Genomic DNA, 14561 nt, shown 5'->3' on the forward strand with positions numbered 1-14561 from the left:
CAGAAGTCCAAGTGACTAAAATAACTAAAAGTTCCAAATTTCTTTGGTCTCTTTCTTTAGTAATTTAATAGACGATATGGGATCCATTTGAATAAAGTTTTGTGTCTGTTTTTAACCAGTACATACAGTAGCTCACTCTGTATACCCTAAGCCAGTTGTTAAATCAACAAATTTTAAAACACTTTTTACTCTTCCTCCTCCCGTAAAAGCACCCACTACACCTTTGCCACTAACACAAAGGGAGCCTTTCTTAAAACACAAAAATGTCTGCAATGTTTTCAGACCTATAAGCTTGTGTGGCTCACCCATGCAGGTGGAATAACCCAGTTTCTCGAAAAGAGAGGCTAAACTGATAAACTGTGATGCAAAAGCATATCCTGGCTCCAAGGTTCACCTCCTTTTAATTTCTAGTCTTATCCTAATCTCATATCCGGGTAGTATTTGCACATGCATTAATCCTCGTTCATCCTTTTCCCCATCCACATTTTAAGAACTGAAAGACAGCAATAGTGACCACTATCTCTTCCATTAGACTTGACCAGAAAGACTAGAAGCCTAAAGAACTGACCTATTAAGATTGGCCAACCTTATTATTATCACATTTATTACTTACATACTTGTAGCAAATAATAAATATTAAGGGTTAGTGATATAGTTATTTATTTTGCTAATTTAACACATTTTATATTGTATATTTTACTTAATAAATATAGACACATTTAAAATAATTACATTGACCTAAACAAAACAGGAGAAAACAGTACTGAAGCCAGAACAATCCTGTTCTGGTAAAAATGAACATACAATGAGAAGTATAGCCTGAACTGGTACAATGGATCTGTCCTGCTGATGCTGGAAACAACAGTATTGCCTTCATTCCTGTAATGCGCACATTTAATTATATCTTGGATATATGCTGTGAAAGTAGCTTTTTTTAGGCAGCTGCAGGGTACTAACAGGCTCTGAGCTGCAGGAACAAAAACCATAGCCAACTAATGAAATAACAAAAATTACTTTTTTGAAATTATGTCACTTAACGGGGCCACTATGGACAAGTCTGTTGGCAGTTTCAACAAGAGAAACACCAGAAGTGGTGAGGTATGAAACCCTTGGTAACTTCTTAGCTTAGTAAGGGCTAAGGCAAAAGAAGAGAGTAGCACAGCTGAGCCTGCACTGCTGTTGAATGGGCCTAATCTCTTCTATAAACAAATGAAGGCTATCCCCTCCTTCAACAGCACTAAATCTGTTCCAAAAATAAAAATTGCACATACTCCACAGATTCCAAGATGAAAATCAAAGGTCATCATACCTTCATCCGCCTGTGATGTGGCTCATAAATATATCTGTATCCTTAAGAACCCAGTTAAGCAGAATCTCAAGCTCCCATGTTACTACTTACCTTTCTAAAAGCGTGTTGACCATTTTTTCAAAGGTTTCATCACATCTCAAAAGGGGACTTGTGACTCCCCATTGGAGAGATTTGCTGTACTCATTCAAACCAAAGTACAGCTTGTCTTCACTTGCTGTGTCATCCTGTTCCACACAGAGATAGCAAAAACGTAAGGAAAACTGGAACCAATTTTAATTTCTTTTGTCATTTAAAAAATAAATGGAAAATAAGTGGAAAGTATATACCTAACCGCAGTATCATTTATTTTCATTCATTCTCCCTCAGTGATCCTATTTGTTTGTTTCAAAGAATACAATAAAACAAAAATTGTTTTTTGCTTAACTTACTTGTCTCCAGCTAGGAAAGACAGGTGTAGGTCTTTGCAAATTTTTCAATATATCACCTACCTGTGATTGCAGGGGGGGGTCTAGAATCCTGCTAACTACTTTCCGTCTACCTATCTCTGGCTTTGTTATCTACTGAGAACTGTTCTCTCATCTCTATTTAAAGCAGAACCTGAAAACAGAAGGATTATTAATTTCCAAAATTCTTCTTGACTGTTAGATTCTACACATCTCTAATGGCAATCAGAAGCTAATAATTTCTTTGCTGGAATATAAATCTGCAGACAGCAATCAGAAAGGCAGAATATTTGCTGCCTCAAATTTCATGAGGCCTTTGCTGGAAGCACAGCATGGTGTCCAGTGCATTTACATCACTAGTAATCAGTAGGAATGTAATTAATTGCACACCATCTCCCCTTTTTTTGTGGATTATTTTTTTAATCAGAAGACTGAAGGTTGTTGATTTTTTACTTTTGGAAAACATAATATTGCCTAGATCATTTACAGGAGGTCACCACAACGGCTGATATTAAAAATCAACTGAAAAGCAAACTGAATATTCATTCACTCCCTCATTTCCACTATTTTGTTTACTTGACTTTGACTATTTTTTACAGCTACCACTTTAAAGAAACCAACGGTCCACTCAACACAGTAAAGTCAAACTTGATATAAATATATCAAACAAGGAATGGGAGAAAAGGCTATTTTTAAAGTGGATTTAGCCAAAACATCCTCAGAATCAAATGGCTGAAATGATGAAAAAAGCTAATGGAGCAAATGTTCAACAGACTTTCCTCTCTGCATGACAGCACCTACTGCACCATAACTTGTAACCTAGCATACAACTTTTATTAGTACCAGAAAATTAATGAACAGACTTGAAGGCTATGTGACATACAACTTACAGTCAAAAGTCAGACTGCTTTAAAATGGAAAGCCAGCTCCAGACAAGCCTACATAGCTTTTTCTGACCTGAGTATAGAAAGTAATTTCTCTTATTACATGACTGGACAAAGGAAAATGTGTAGTTCCTGGGCCTAAATATCAACGCTACCTCTACTATCAGCATCCCAGGGCTGTGTATCTGGAGCCTGAGAGAACAAACTCCAGCAGAGAAAAAGCTCCCTCCTAACATTTTTCCTCCTGACATACATATCTGCTAGATTCTGTTAGGTGTGAAGTCCACATTAAAATTCAGAGTTAAAATTAAAAATTAAACACTTACCACAGTGTCAAATTGTATCCAATGTACCTCATTGCTAGAGCTGATCCTGGACTGCTGCGTTTGCAAGGCATAAGGAAAAGAGCTGACCTGAAGAACAAGGAGGTTGAATGCTTCAAGAACCTCCCTGCAATTAATAACTCTATCAGCCAGACCATGACTAGGCTCACCATGTGACAGGGAACTTGAAATGGCACTGCAGAAATAAGAATGCAAAGAATTGCCTTACTGACATCCTGAGACTCAATGAATTACTCTCTTCCTGCAGAAAAATCTCCAAATGACCATGGCACTAGAATCACAGCTCAAAAATCTCTTTGGAAGTGGGATAGAGGTGAAAACCATTTGTGTGTTCTCTGTGGGTAGACTCAGGCAACAGGGGGAAAAATCTAAATAAAGGACCAAAATCTGCTGACAATAAGAAAGTGAATTAGAGTGCCAATTTTAAAAGAGCATCAGATGGAGGAAACAAAAAATAAGCCAAAGCTGATTAAATCCCTCTCACTGAGAAGCATGGTTCCATGAGCTGTGGGGATAGGATATAGTAACAATTTTACAAAATCCAGTGGATTTTCAGCCTGAAACAGCAAACTTCTGAAAGACTGGGGAACCTAAAAGTCTCCTGACGTCCTGATCTCCAGCTCCTGGAATTACCTTCACCTCCAGGATATATGCAGGAATTCCAAATTCGGAAGAAAACAGCAAAGACAGTACCAAAAATGTGATGGGGAGGATAAGGTAGAAAGAATGTTGCTTTCATCTGTTTTCAGCTGTTCTTCAAGGAATGTATTTTATTTATTATACCTCTGATATTCAAATGAATCCCACAAATTCACACACCATATTTTAATCACATCAAGGTTGTTCTCCTCAGTTTACACATGGAACAAGAACAGAATAATTAGCTTTACTGATTTCTTCCTTCCATAGTCCAGTTGTGATTCAGTGTGAAGAAATGTTCCTGCACATGTGTTTGTGTTGTGTTAGACCTAACGCTGATCAAACTCAATACAGCTGTTTTTAAAATCTTTTTCTTACAGTAGTGAGGGCATTTTTCAGATGATGCAGTTAAATATCTATAAGCCTTCTCACATTACAAATAATACTATCCTCAAGGATAAAACTATGAAATAAAATATGACTGCCTTGTGAACATGGAAGAGATTTGGGTTTCAGTAGAGAAAAAGCAGGGAAATAAGAAAAAAGACAAGAACAGAGAAAGCTGCAAAATTCAGCCCTTTTTCATGGACTTCAGTACAATAGCACATACTCCAACAGTCGTCTTAGGAATCCAGTAATCGGAAACTAGGCTTACCTGTCTTCAGCTGAATCAGAACTAGTTTACAAATATGAAGGCAAGCAAAAAAGATGATTTCTGATTTTAAGGCAGAAAATTCCTTAAGCCTAGGGAAAGCATTGGGTGTCTAAGATTGCAAGTCTTTTGAAAAACCTGACTGAAAGATATTGGGAGAGGATGGTTTTCCCTTGTTAGATCGAAGCAGCTACCTTGTTAAATCCACGTGGGCATTGTCATGAACCAGCACAAACAGTGTATAGGGATTCTGCTTCACTTTTCTCATGAAAACTTCAAATTTTGTTTGAATTTCATTGTCTAGCCGAACCACATATTTCTCGGCTCTCTGATACGCCGTTCCATTGTCTTCTAGGCCCAAGTCCACAAGGACACCTGTCGGAAAGAAGAATACAACAAAAATCTTTTCCTCTGAGTGCATCCAAAACTGAAGTGTCAACAGCAGGTTGTCACCTGTCTGCCAATATCAGGACTTTGTCAAATCACTGATACGCCCTAGTAAGAAGATGATTATTCGAATGCATTTTCTCTCACAATGAGGACTGAAATGTGCTTCTTGGCTTCTGGATTTCTTCCAAAAAGTGCCTGAAGACTTTTCAAAGACTTCTCACATTACCAAAAAGACAAAAAAAAAAAAAAAAAAAAAATCAGGCCTCCACAAAAATTTCCAAAGCAGTGCTTAGTTGGCTATGCTCCATGATCCTAGGCCAAACTTGCCCACATTGAGCTAATGTATTAATCCTGCTTGACTCAGAAAAAGTTGTCCTGACCTTTTCTTCGCAAAAATCATAAATTTATATAAAATTAACTCTAGTATCATATCATCTTTTTTCCATGCCCTGCTCCAATGTTTGTTTCAATACAAATACTCTCCAGCAGTTTTTGTAATGATAGATTGCCATCATATTCATAAAGTAGGCATGACGTGGCTTTGAACACCATTTGAATTAAAGAAGTAGCAACAAGCTACTGTGAAATGTGGGTCAATTATGTATTTGCCAGAGACTTAATGATTTTAAAAAATATTTTAGAAAGTAAAGTAAAAACTATTAATTTAAAAAAAAATAAATTAAATATGAAGCCCTGTTAACAGATACCAGAAAACCTCTGGTTTAGTGTGTAACAGCAAATTAAGTAAATACTATGTCTGAAGAAACAAGGAATGGAACAAAACCCCCCATAAAGTTATGTTAGAAAGGAAAATAAACTCATACTTCAAGTAATCTGTTTTGTTCTTATCCTTTAAGTAGTAAAATAGTACAAAGCAGAGAAAAAAATACAGGTAGATACCACAACGTTAAGCAATATCAGGGCATATCTGCACAATCAAAAAGTGTGGGACTGTTTAGTTCAGAGTAGAAAAGAAGAGGAAGAAAAGCCAACAGCTACCACTCATAGACACATTACATCAGAAACTCATATTCAAATGCAAATGCAAGTTATTATTAGATAAAGCTGAAGGCAGAAGAAAAAAGTTCAGCTGATCAAAATCCTAAACACACAACTATCCTAAAGACATCATTATTCCCAGATATGAGGCATCAAGAGCTAAAAAGGTCTCAACATAGTCCTTAGTTCTGTTAGAGAGTAATTTTCTCCACACAGAAACTCTTATGCTTTTCTAGACACCTCAGTCACTAACAGAGTGGATAACAGAGGTCATTCTCAAGGGGGATATATTCTATAACCTGTCCACTAAGGCTTTCCTGTTCCTCTTGAAGCATTTGGTACCTGCCATGGTCAGACACAGAACCCCAGAGAAGAAAACTCACCATCCAAACAAGTATGGCAATTATTGTGTGCAAAGGTGCATGTATTACTCAGGCATTTATCTACCTAATAAGAGAGCTTCCTGCACATACATCTGTGCTAATATGTATGAGAGCATATGCACAAATGTGTATCTAGAAGAAATGGCACTAACAGCTCTAGGGGATAAAAGATCTGAACAGTTGCGTTTGCTCCTCCCCTCGCTGTTTTGACAGGTGAACGCTTCTCCAGGTCACACCATTCTCAGACCTGCATGAATATGGCAATTTCTTTTAACACTTACATGGTACAGCTTGGGCCCAGGTTATGAAAGAAAGATATTTAGAATTCATCAAAGATACCAGCTAATGGAGCTAATATCGGACATGCAAAATACATGCTGGAGCAACTTACTTCTCCATTTATTCCAGATAAGATTTCATAAGGTCACATACTTTGGTTTAACAGTCTCTTTTCCCTTCCCTCCCTTTTACCTGACTGTCGAATCCGTTGAAGGGTCTGCTGCACCAGGACTTCTGAACGGGGAACTATAACGATGAAATCTACTTTGCTGAAGTGGCCCAGATCCAGGCTCTGATTTCCACTGTCTGCTATAGCACAAACCTGGGACAAGAGCTTTCTGGCAACTGTAAGCTGTGGCTGGTAAATTTGGAAGGTATCAACATCCAAATCTAGAGTGTGTTTGTTTGAAAAAGAAAACAAAACACAACAAGAAACATGTTTACTCTCCCACCCCCCAATAAACATGACCCTCCAAACAGCCTACACTCTATTATCAGAGAAAAAAATCACTCACCAGAATAAATCTCAACAGTCTGGAGAGCTGGGTCCAGATCACAAATGTCAACTTCCTTTTTTTGTTCAAAATGTTATAATATATCAGGTGACCTCAAGTACAGCGCTGCCTGTTTTTTAAATGCCCCAAGTGTTTTAAGGATTTTTAACAGTGCAACCCAAGGAAACCTCAACATAGTAAAATGCATTCTGTTAAATGAACCAACACATACAAAATGTGCATGTATATACATATATAGATAATGTGCATGTGTAGATATATAAAATGCATATATATACCTACACACACACAGCTCTAATGTTGTCCTGAAACTTGCGGTTATCCTTTAGGAGCTTCTCTCCATCACTCCTGCTGAGAGAACCAGCCATGGGCGCTGAGGTTGTTGCACTCAGGGCACAACAGGATAAAAGCCAGCACACCTGTTAATCTGAGGAAACCGAGCCTGCACTGATAATCCTGCCAAAAAGACTCACCAGGACAGCAGGTCAGCTGGGAGTTCATTTGTACATCATCTCTGAAGTACTGAGCCTCACTGTAAGTCACAACTGGTAGCTGTATGTCTATATACTGACTGATAGTAATATAACACCGTGAAGGGAAGATGAGCAATGGACCTAGGCAATAAATCTCAATCATTGGAGGAAGGGGGGCATTTATTTCTTCAGATGTTTCTTGATTTTTAACAAAATTTGGGTGTCGGATTTATTTGAACTCAATATCAGTATAACACTAGCTGCAGAGAAGTGAGGGACTGGAGCTTTGTTCTCTGTGTAGATATGTACTAGAGCATGCATGTTTCCTCAAAGAAAAAGCATATTCCTGTATTTCAGTATTTCCAGTAGGTAAATTCTGTGCCCAACAATCCATTTTTCACTAGCCCCTGAATATTTTCAACTTGCAGATTACCAAGATAAACCCTATAATGCTATTACAGTTTCTGTTTATGTCAGTTTTTCTACTACAAATTAATTCTGATTAATGGATTGCTTATTGTAAAAATGACCTAGGGCAACTTCCTTAAAAAAACTAAAAATCCAAAATTACTGCAAATTTACTATACAAGAACTATTGTTGCTTTTGAAAATAATAAGCCACTTTATAAAATCCGCAATTTACATGAAAATTGGAAGGTGTCTGGGGCAAAACCCTGGTATGTTAGTTTTCTGTAGACACACATGTGGTTTTGGGTGTGCGCTTATCTTGCTCAAACCTGCCTCAGTGTTCATTTCAGTAGATCTGCTATGGCAGAAAGATCTGCCTCAGTGACTAAGAGACTCGCCTCTCCTTTTTTTTATTCAGGCAGCTTGTCGGTAGCTTCAACCACTGTATAGCCAAATTTTAAAGACAAAACTAGCTCTGAATAATTTTGAGAATACATGAACATTTAAAAAAGCACATGTACAAAACTACATCGTAAGAACAAAAAAAGTAACAGAATCTAAAGATCATTCTCCCTTCAAATCAGTCCTGTGAGGAAACTCAAGACTTGTCCTTCTGGAGGTCCCAGAACAAAGTACGTGGCAGCCTTCCTAATTGTATCTTCTGATTCATGTGGAGACTATAAACCACCTTGCTTTCATTCAGATCTAACACTGAGCTGATTAATTTAAGCTAACTAATGTGAACCAAAAGCATACTTTTCTTTCACAGTGAAAAAGAAAAAAAAAAAAAGAATATGCTTTGATGCTAGACCTAAAAGAATCTCAGTGTTCACAACAGCTCAGCGTACCTTTTACCATTATTGTCATATGAAAAGGTAAGTATGGTTAAAACTGAATAATAGAAAGAATTTCAAAATGGGAAAATGACAATCAGCATTTTTAGACAGGCAATCCTAGCTCATCTTTTGCACCTAAATATCTCATCACATTATGCTGAATAAGACACATCTCAAATACACAATTATAGATTACACTTGCCTAACACTTTCAGTCCACGATCTTAAAACGCTTTCCCTAAAAGTTTAAGCCTCAGAGCACAAGGGTGTAGTACATATCATTACTATTTTACATGTGGAAAGTGAGGAATATTAAAGTTAAGGAACAGAAGAACACCTGGGGAGATGATAACGAGAACACAGTTCCCCTTTGCCTTAAGCCCAAGGTTATGTTCCTTTTCTAGGTGCAGAAAGGCAAGATGAGTCCACTCCAACATTACCATGGAACACCTTCTCTACTCTGCCTAGTGCACAACAGAAGATTACAAATTTTAGCTTAGGAATTATAAAACATAGGGGGAAAATGTTGCTGAAAGTTACTACAGAGATTTTCTGTCTGAGAGACTGCTGTATTGCTATATTCAGCTGGCAGTATTAATATTTGAAGCTTGGCACGCTGAAGGCAGCTGTGCCCTCAGACTCTTCTGAGGCACATGCATTTTAACATTTAACAAACTACTCACTTATTTCACAGCTGTATGTAAAAAAAAATACCTGGTTCTTGTGTAGAAACCATGGCAATTGCCTCCTGAGATGACACACACTCACTAACATCTCCATTAAAAGGAATAATGACACTTTCCCCTCGCTGCTGTAGCATTTTCTCCAGCAGTTTGTCCAAATCATCACCTAGATCAGAATTAGCAACACCAAATTATCTGGAAGCCTTTTCAGACAAATGATGTAGAACTTTACATACACTCACATTCTCACACAGCTGATGTCGAATCTGCGAAGGGGCAAGGGACTGGAGATACAGGGAAGTGAGGGGGGGGGAATATTTTTTTCTTTTAGTTACTGCTTTGACAGTTGAATAAATTCCAAAAAAAGAAACCACAGCTGAATCATTTCAGCTCTGTGCCTTTACAGCTAGTGCTGAAATCTGATCACTACAAAGAAACACGCACTACAAAACAACCTCCAAAACCTGTGCTAAAAGCGCAAACATAAAAAGACTCGTTCACTTACGGGTGCCCTGCCATCACATTCAGCATTACACAGCTTTACATTACATCAACACAGTACAAAACATTACATCAGCACAGTACAAAATAGTGCTAGAAATGTTTTGCCACAGGGTAACTCGCACTGCACAGGTGAAGGAGATGAGAACTCCTTTACACACAGTGAATGGAGAGAAGGAAAGAATGCCTCTCAGTGGAGAGGGCAGACCTATATTCATATGCTCTTTAACTGCTGAACAGGAGACACATCGACCCTAAAGAAATTTCTGTCTTGGCTAGAACTTCTGTTTCTTAGGATCACTCACCTAAAGAAGTATTTTTGAAATGCGATGCCAGGAAACTAACTTTCCCTGTGATGAGCTCGTAACTGATTTCTTTCAAAAATTCACTGGTGGTAAGCATGCTTTCTGCAAGTGCCCTAGATTGATATTGACCTGGAGAAGAGGGGAGGAAAAAGCAAGAGCAATCTTTAATACAGTGTACTATCAACACAATCTTTTCATACTAGACGTGGGGTATGCTAATCTTGTCATGGATCTCCCCTGCCTTTATCCAGTAGACTGGAAAAGCAGTCTCAAGTCTGTTTTGCTAGTGATGGGAGAATTGGTTATATCGGTTTAGCACGTTCTTTGCAAGCTGTTGCCCATAGTTTTGCACACTTGGGTGACAAATGATATGCAAAATAAGTATTTGTACCTTAGATGGAATGGATGATTCTGGGTAAATATGAAAAGTAATTATCCCTAGTGTGAAAAAGAGTTAAAAATTGACTTCATTGATTTATCTGCCTACAATGGAAAGACGACCAGTCAAAATTCACTTTGACCCAGACACACTCATGCACAGACATCACAACCAGTCACTAATGTGGAATTTCAAAATCAGCATCGTAAAAACAATACAAAGCACATTCTGTTTTACAGTGGTCTGCAGAAGACTGTGGTCAATCCAATATTGCCATGTGAAATAGCACAGCTGTTACACAAAACAGAAAGACAAACTGAATATTTTGTCGTTGGCTCACTTCAAGATATTTTCTAAGGTAGCCACACAAACAATAAAGTCTCAGGCTGCCCAAAGAGTAGTAATGACTAGCAGGCAGCTATTTTTCTAGATCCTCACGGACATCAGTACTCCAAGTCTTGATGGAAGAATAGCAAACTGACATTGCAGCGTAACAATACAAAGGAGAATAAAAAGAAGAGGGGTTTAAAAAGCTGGAATGACTCAAGAAAATTAATTCAACAAAACTGCGCTGGTATTTGAAGCATACTGCAAATTACTCACCTAGGACTACTACACAGAATTCATTTCCTCTTATCTTTGATGTACAAATGGCAACGACATAATCTGGTAGCTTTTGCTGATGTTTCATTTCATTGAGAGACCTCAAGGTCTCTGAGATGCCCTCTGCCAGTGAATTCTGGGTAACGACCACATGCACAAGGTCCCGGGACACACTAGCGATTAACCTAGCAAGCCATGGGAGTTGACCTGGTGACACAGAGACACACTGTGCACTCATTTGCAAGGATCGCTCTCTCAGAGTGAACTCCTGCATAGCTTTCAACATGATCTGCTCAAATTCTTCCCTCAGAGGTATCTGGTCAGGACCTACATTGAAAACAAACAAACAAAAGAACAGTATCTCTTATCAAAATGTTATTGAACCAGGAATAATCACGTCTGTCTTGATCTGACAAGCTTCTCCACCATATTTTTTATATTTACAAAACCCACTCTCTACTCAGTGGGTATCTACCCACATCGCTTATTCTTGGTTTTTCATCTAGAATCCTCCCTTGCCCACCATCTCCCCACCTCTTTTTTTTGTTGACTTTTTTTTTTTTTTTTAAACAATGAGGTATTCCATTTCACTCCTGGTTTTTCTACCTTCACAAACCAGTGGGACAAACAAGGGAGTGGGAAAATATGTGCATTTTGCCTGGAACAGAAGGATTAATCATGTAGCCTCCATATTTTTTACAGAAGAAAATCCAAACACTTATCCTCACAGCACTAATCGCAGCATGACAAAGCCTAAGTGTTTTTTGTTTGCTTTTTCTCATCATGCATACTAGTAAACTAAGCATTGATGTAAATAAACATGTTTAACCTCTTCTTTACTTTAGTTAATTTAGCAAATCTTCAAACTTCTAACATAAAGAGGTATATGCAACTTTACATCTGTAAACTTTGAATTTGAAGTATTGTGAACTTGAATTGAAAAACGGAAATGTAAGTTATCATCTTAGCATCAGTCCCCCAACTCAGCTTCAATTAACATTTTTCTCAGTAAGATTTGTCTCATTGTCAAAGATACTCAGGAACAGATAAAAAATATTTACGAATGCAGAGTAAAAAGCAACCATAACTTAAATTGCCAAGATCTCATGTCAGTGCCAAAGGAGATGGCTTCACGCTTCAGCAGCTTGCTTTTCTATGACAAAAAGGGGGGGACTTAAATACCAGAGATATGTGAAATGCTGGGTTTGGTTTTGTGTTTTCCTTTAGAACCAAAGACAACAAGCAACAAGAGCAGTGAAAAAAAGGGAACAGAAAGGTTGTATTAGAAGCAGGGCAGGGACTGGCCAAATAACAGATGGTACGTAATCTGTAAAAACTGCCACCTGTTGTCATTTTGCCTTTCTGAGAAATAACATGAGAATGTCACCACCCAATTGCCATAGTATGGTAGGACAGCTATAGCCTTGTAAATGCAAGGCTGTTTTAATTTTTTATGCAAGCTGAAAAGTTCTGATGAGTCTAATTTAACACAGCATGGGAATAATTCTCTCTTTTGGAAATATATTTTCTTTTCTAAGAAAGCATCACACATTCTAGGTCTTTGAAGATCTTGAAACACAAAAAAAATAGACATTTATTGACAGAGAAATAAATCTTCCTCTGCATAAATGAAGTATATGTGCAACACATCAACCACAACAAAAAAGATGTTATACAGTGAAAGATATAAAAGCAAGCTGATTAAGGGAGGTACTTAAAAGACAGGCTCCAGACACACGGATCATCGTGAATCCAAGAAAATGAAAATAATTTTTCAAATGGAAAGATTTCTGTGTGAGAACACACAAAATTTCATTCAGATGATTTATAAAAGAAAAACATTAAAAAGTAGTTATCAGAGAGGCACCGAAAAGAACATATTTTGAAATTAGTGAAGTGTTTAACACTACATTTGGCTCATGACAGTCTGTCTTCACATCTGTCCAGACAAATAGTGGAACTAATATCAGATGAGATGGAAGACAAAATTATAGATAATTATTTTGATTATGAACAGTTTCATAAGTACATATAAAGGAACCTGTCAAGGTTAAAAGGGAATATTTGGAAGCTTCTCCACAGAAATGAGTACGCAAAGGCTCATCTTTATTTCAGAAAATAAAATCGCAAAACAAATAATACCATAATATATTAATATCTGAAAAAGGCCTTATTAAAATAGTTGTGCTTCCAAAAGCACCTACAGTGACCTTGGTGCCAGGGCAGGTTATGGAGCAGGTCATCTTGAGCACCATCATGCTGCACATACAGGACAACTGGGGGATCAGGCCCAGCCAGCGTGGGGTTATGAAAGGCAGGTCCTGCTTGATGAACCTGATCTCCTTCTATGACAAGATGACCCACCTAGCGGATGAGGGAAAGGCTGTGGATGTGTCTCCCTGGACCTTAGTAAAGCCCTTGACACCATCTCCCACAGCATCCTCCTGGAGAAACTGGGTGCCCATGGCTTGGGCAGGTGTACTCTGTGCTGGGTTAAAAGCCGGCTGGCTGGCCGAGCCCAGCTGGTGGTGAATGGAGTCACATCCAGCCGGGGACTGGTCACAAGTGGTGTTCCCCAGGGCTCAGTGCTGGGGCCAGTGCTGTTTAGTATCTTTATCGATGATCCGGACAAGGGGATCGAGTGCCCCCTCAGTAAGTTTGCAGGTGACACCAAGTTGTGGGGGAGGGTTGACCTGCCGGAGGGCAGGCAGGCTCTGCAGAGGGGTCTGGACAGGCTGGACCGATGGGACAAGGCCAACTGTTTGAGGTGCAGCCAGGCCCAGTGCCGGGCCCTGCCCCTGGGTCACACCAGCCCCACGCAGCGCTACAGGCTGGGGCAGAGCGGCTGGGAAGCGCCTGGTGGGAAAGGGCCTGGGGGTGCTGGTCACCAGCCAGCTGGACATGAGCCAGCAGTGTGCCCAGGGGGCCAAGGTGGCCATCAGCGTCCTGGCTTGTATTAGAGACAGTGTGGCCAGCAGGACAAGGGTGATTGTCCCCCTGTGCTTGGCATTGGTTATGCCGCACCTCGAATGCTGGGTTCGGTTTGGGGCCCCTCACTACGAGAGGGACATTGAGGTGCTGGAGCGTGTCCAGAGACGGGCAACGGGGCTGGTGAAGGGTCTGGAGCACAAGTCTTACAAGGAGCGGCTGAGGGAACTGGGGTTGTTCAGCCTGGGGACGAGGAGACTTAGGGGGGACTTTATTGCTCTCTACGACTCCCTGACAGGAGGCTGTGGGCAGGTAGGCATCAGTCTCTTTTCCTAAGTAAAAAGTGACAGAACAAGAAGAAATGGCCTTAAGTTGTGCCAGGGGAGGTTTAGATTGAATATTAGGAAAAATTTCTTCACCAAAATGGTGGCCATGCATTGGAACAGGCTGCCCAGGAAGGTGGGGGATCACTATCCCTGAAGGTATTTAAAAGATGTGTAAATGTGGCACTTAGGGACATGGTTTAGCAGTAGACTTGGCAGTGTTAGGTTTATGGTTGGACTCAATAATCCTAAAGGTCTTTTCCGACATAAACAAGTATGTTTAAA

The 14561-nt window shown here is 39.2% G+C and overlaps 1 protein-coding gene across 13 annotated transcripts in view; it reads right to left on the reverse strand.

Moving 5' to 3' along the window:
- The window catches only part of GREB1L (GREB1 like retinoic acid receptor coactivator), a 144585-nt gene that overhangs the window by 25051 nt on the left and 104973 nt on the right, over positions 1–14561 (reverse strand). For all 13 annotated transcript variants that reach the window (XM_055704268.1, XM_055704267.1, XM_055704266.1 and 10 more), the window contains 7 exons: positions 11026–11352; positions 10044–10172; positions 9269–9403; positions 6515–6712; positions 4466–4646; positions 2963–3155; positions 1400–1533 (listed from right to left, as the gene is read on the reverse strand). In XM_055704268.1, the coding sequence (XP_055560243.1) occupies positions 1400–1533; positions 2963–3155; positions 4466–4646; positions 6515–6712; positions 9269–9403; positions 10044–10172; positions 11026–11352 (1297 nt within the window). The remainder of the gene's footprint in view (positions 1–1399; positions 1534–2962; positions 3156–4465; positions 4647–6514; positions 6713–9268; positions 9404–10043; positions 10173–11025; positions 11353–14561) is intronic.

Source organism: Falco cherrug, chromosome 3, assembly GCF_023634085.1.
Source record: "Falco cherrug isolate bFalChe1 chromosome 3, bFalChe1.pri, whole genome shotgun sequence".
In the NCBI taxonomy this organism is placed as follows: domain Eukaryota; kingdom Metazoa; phylum Chordata; class Aves; order Falconiformes; family Falconidae; genus Falco; species Falco cherrug.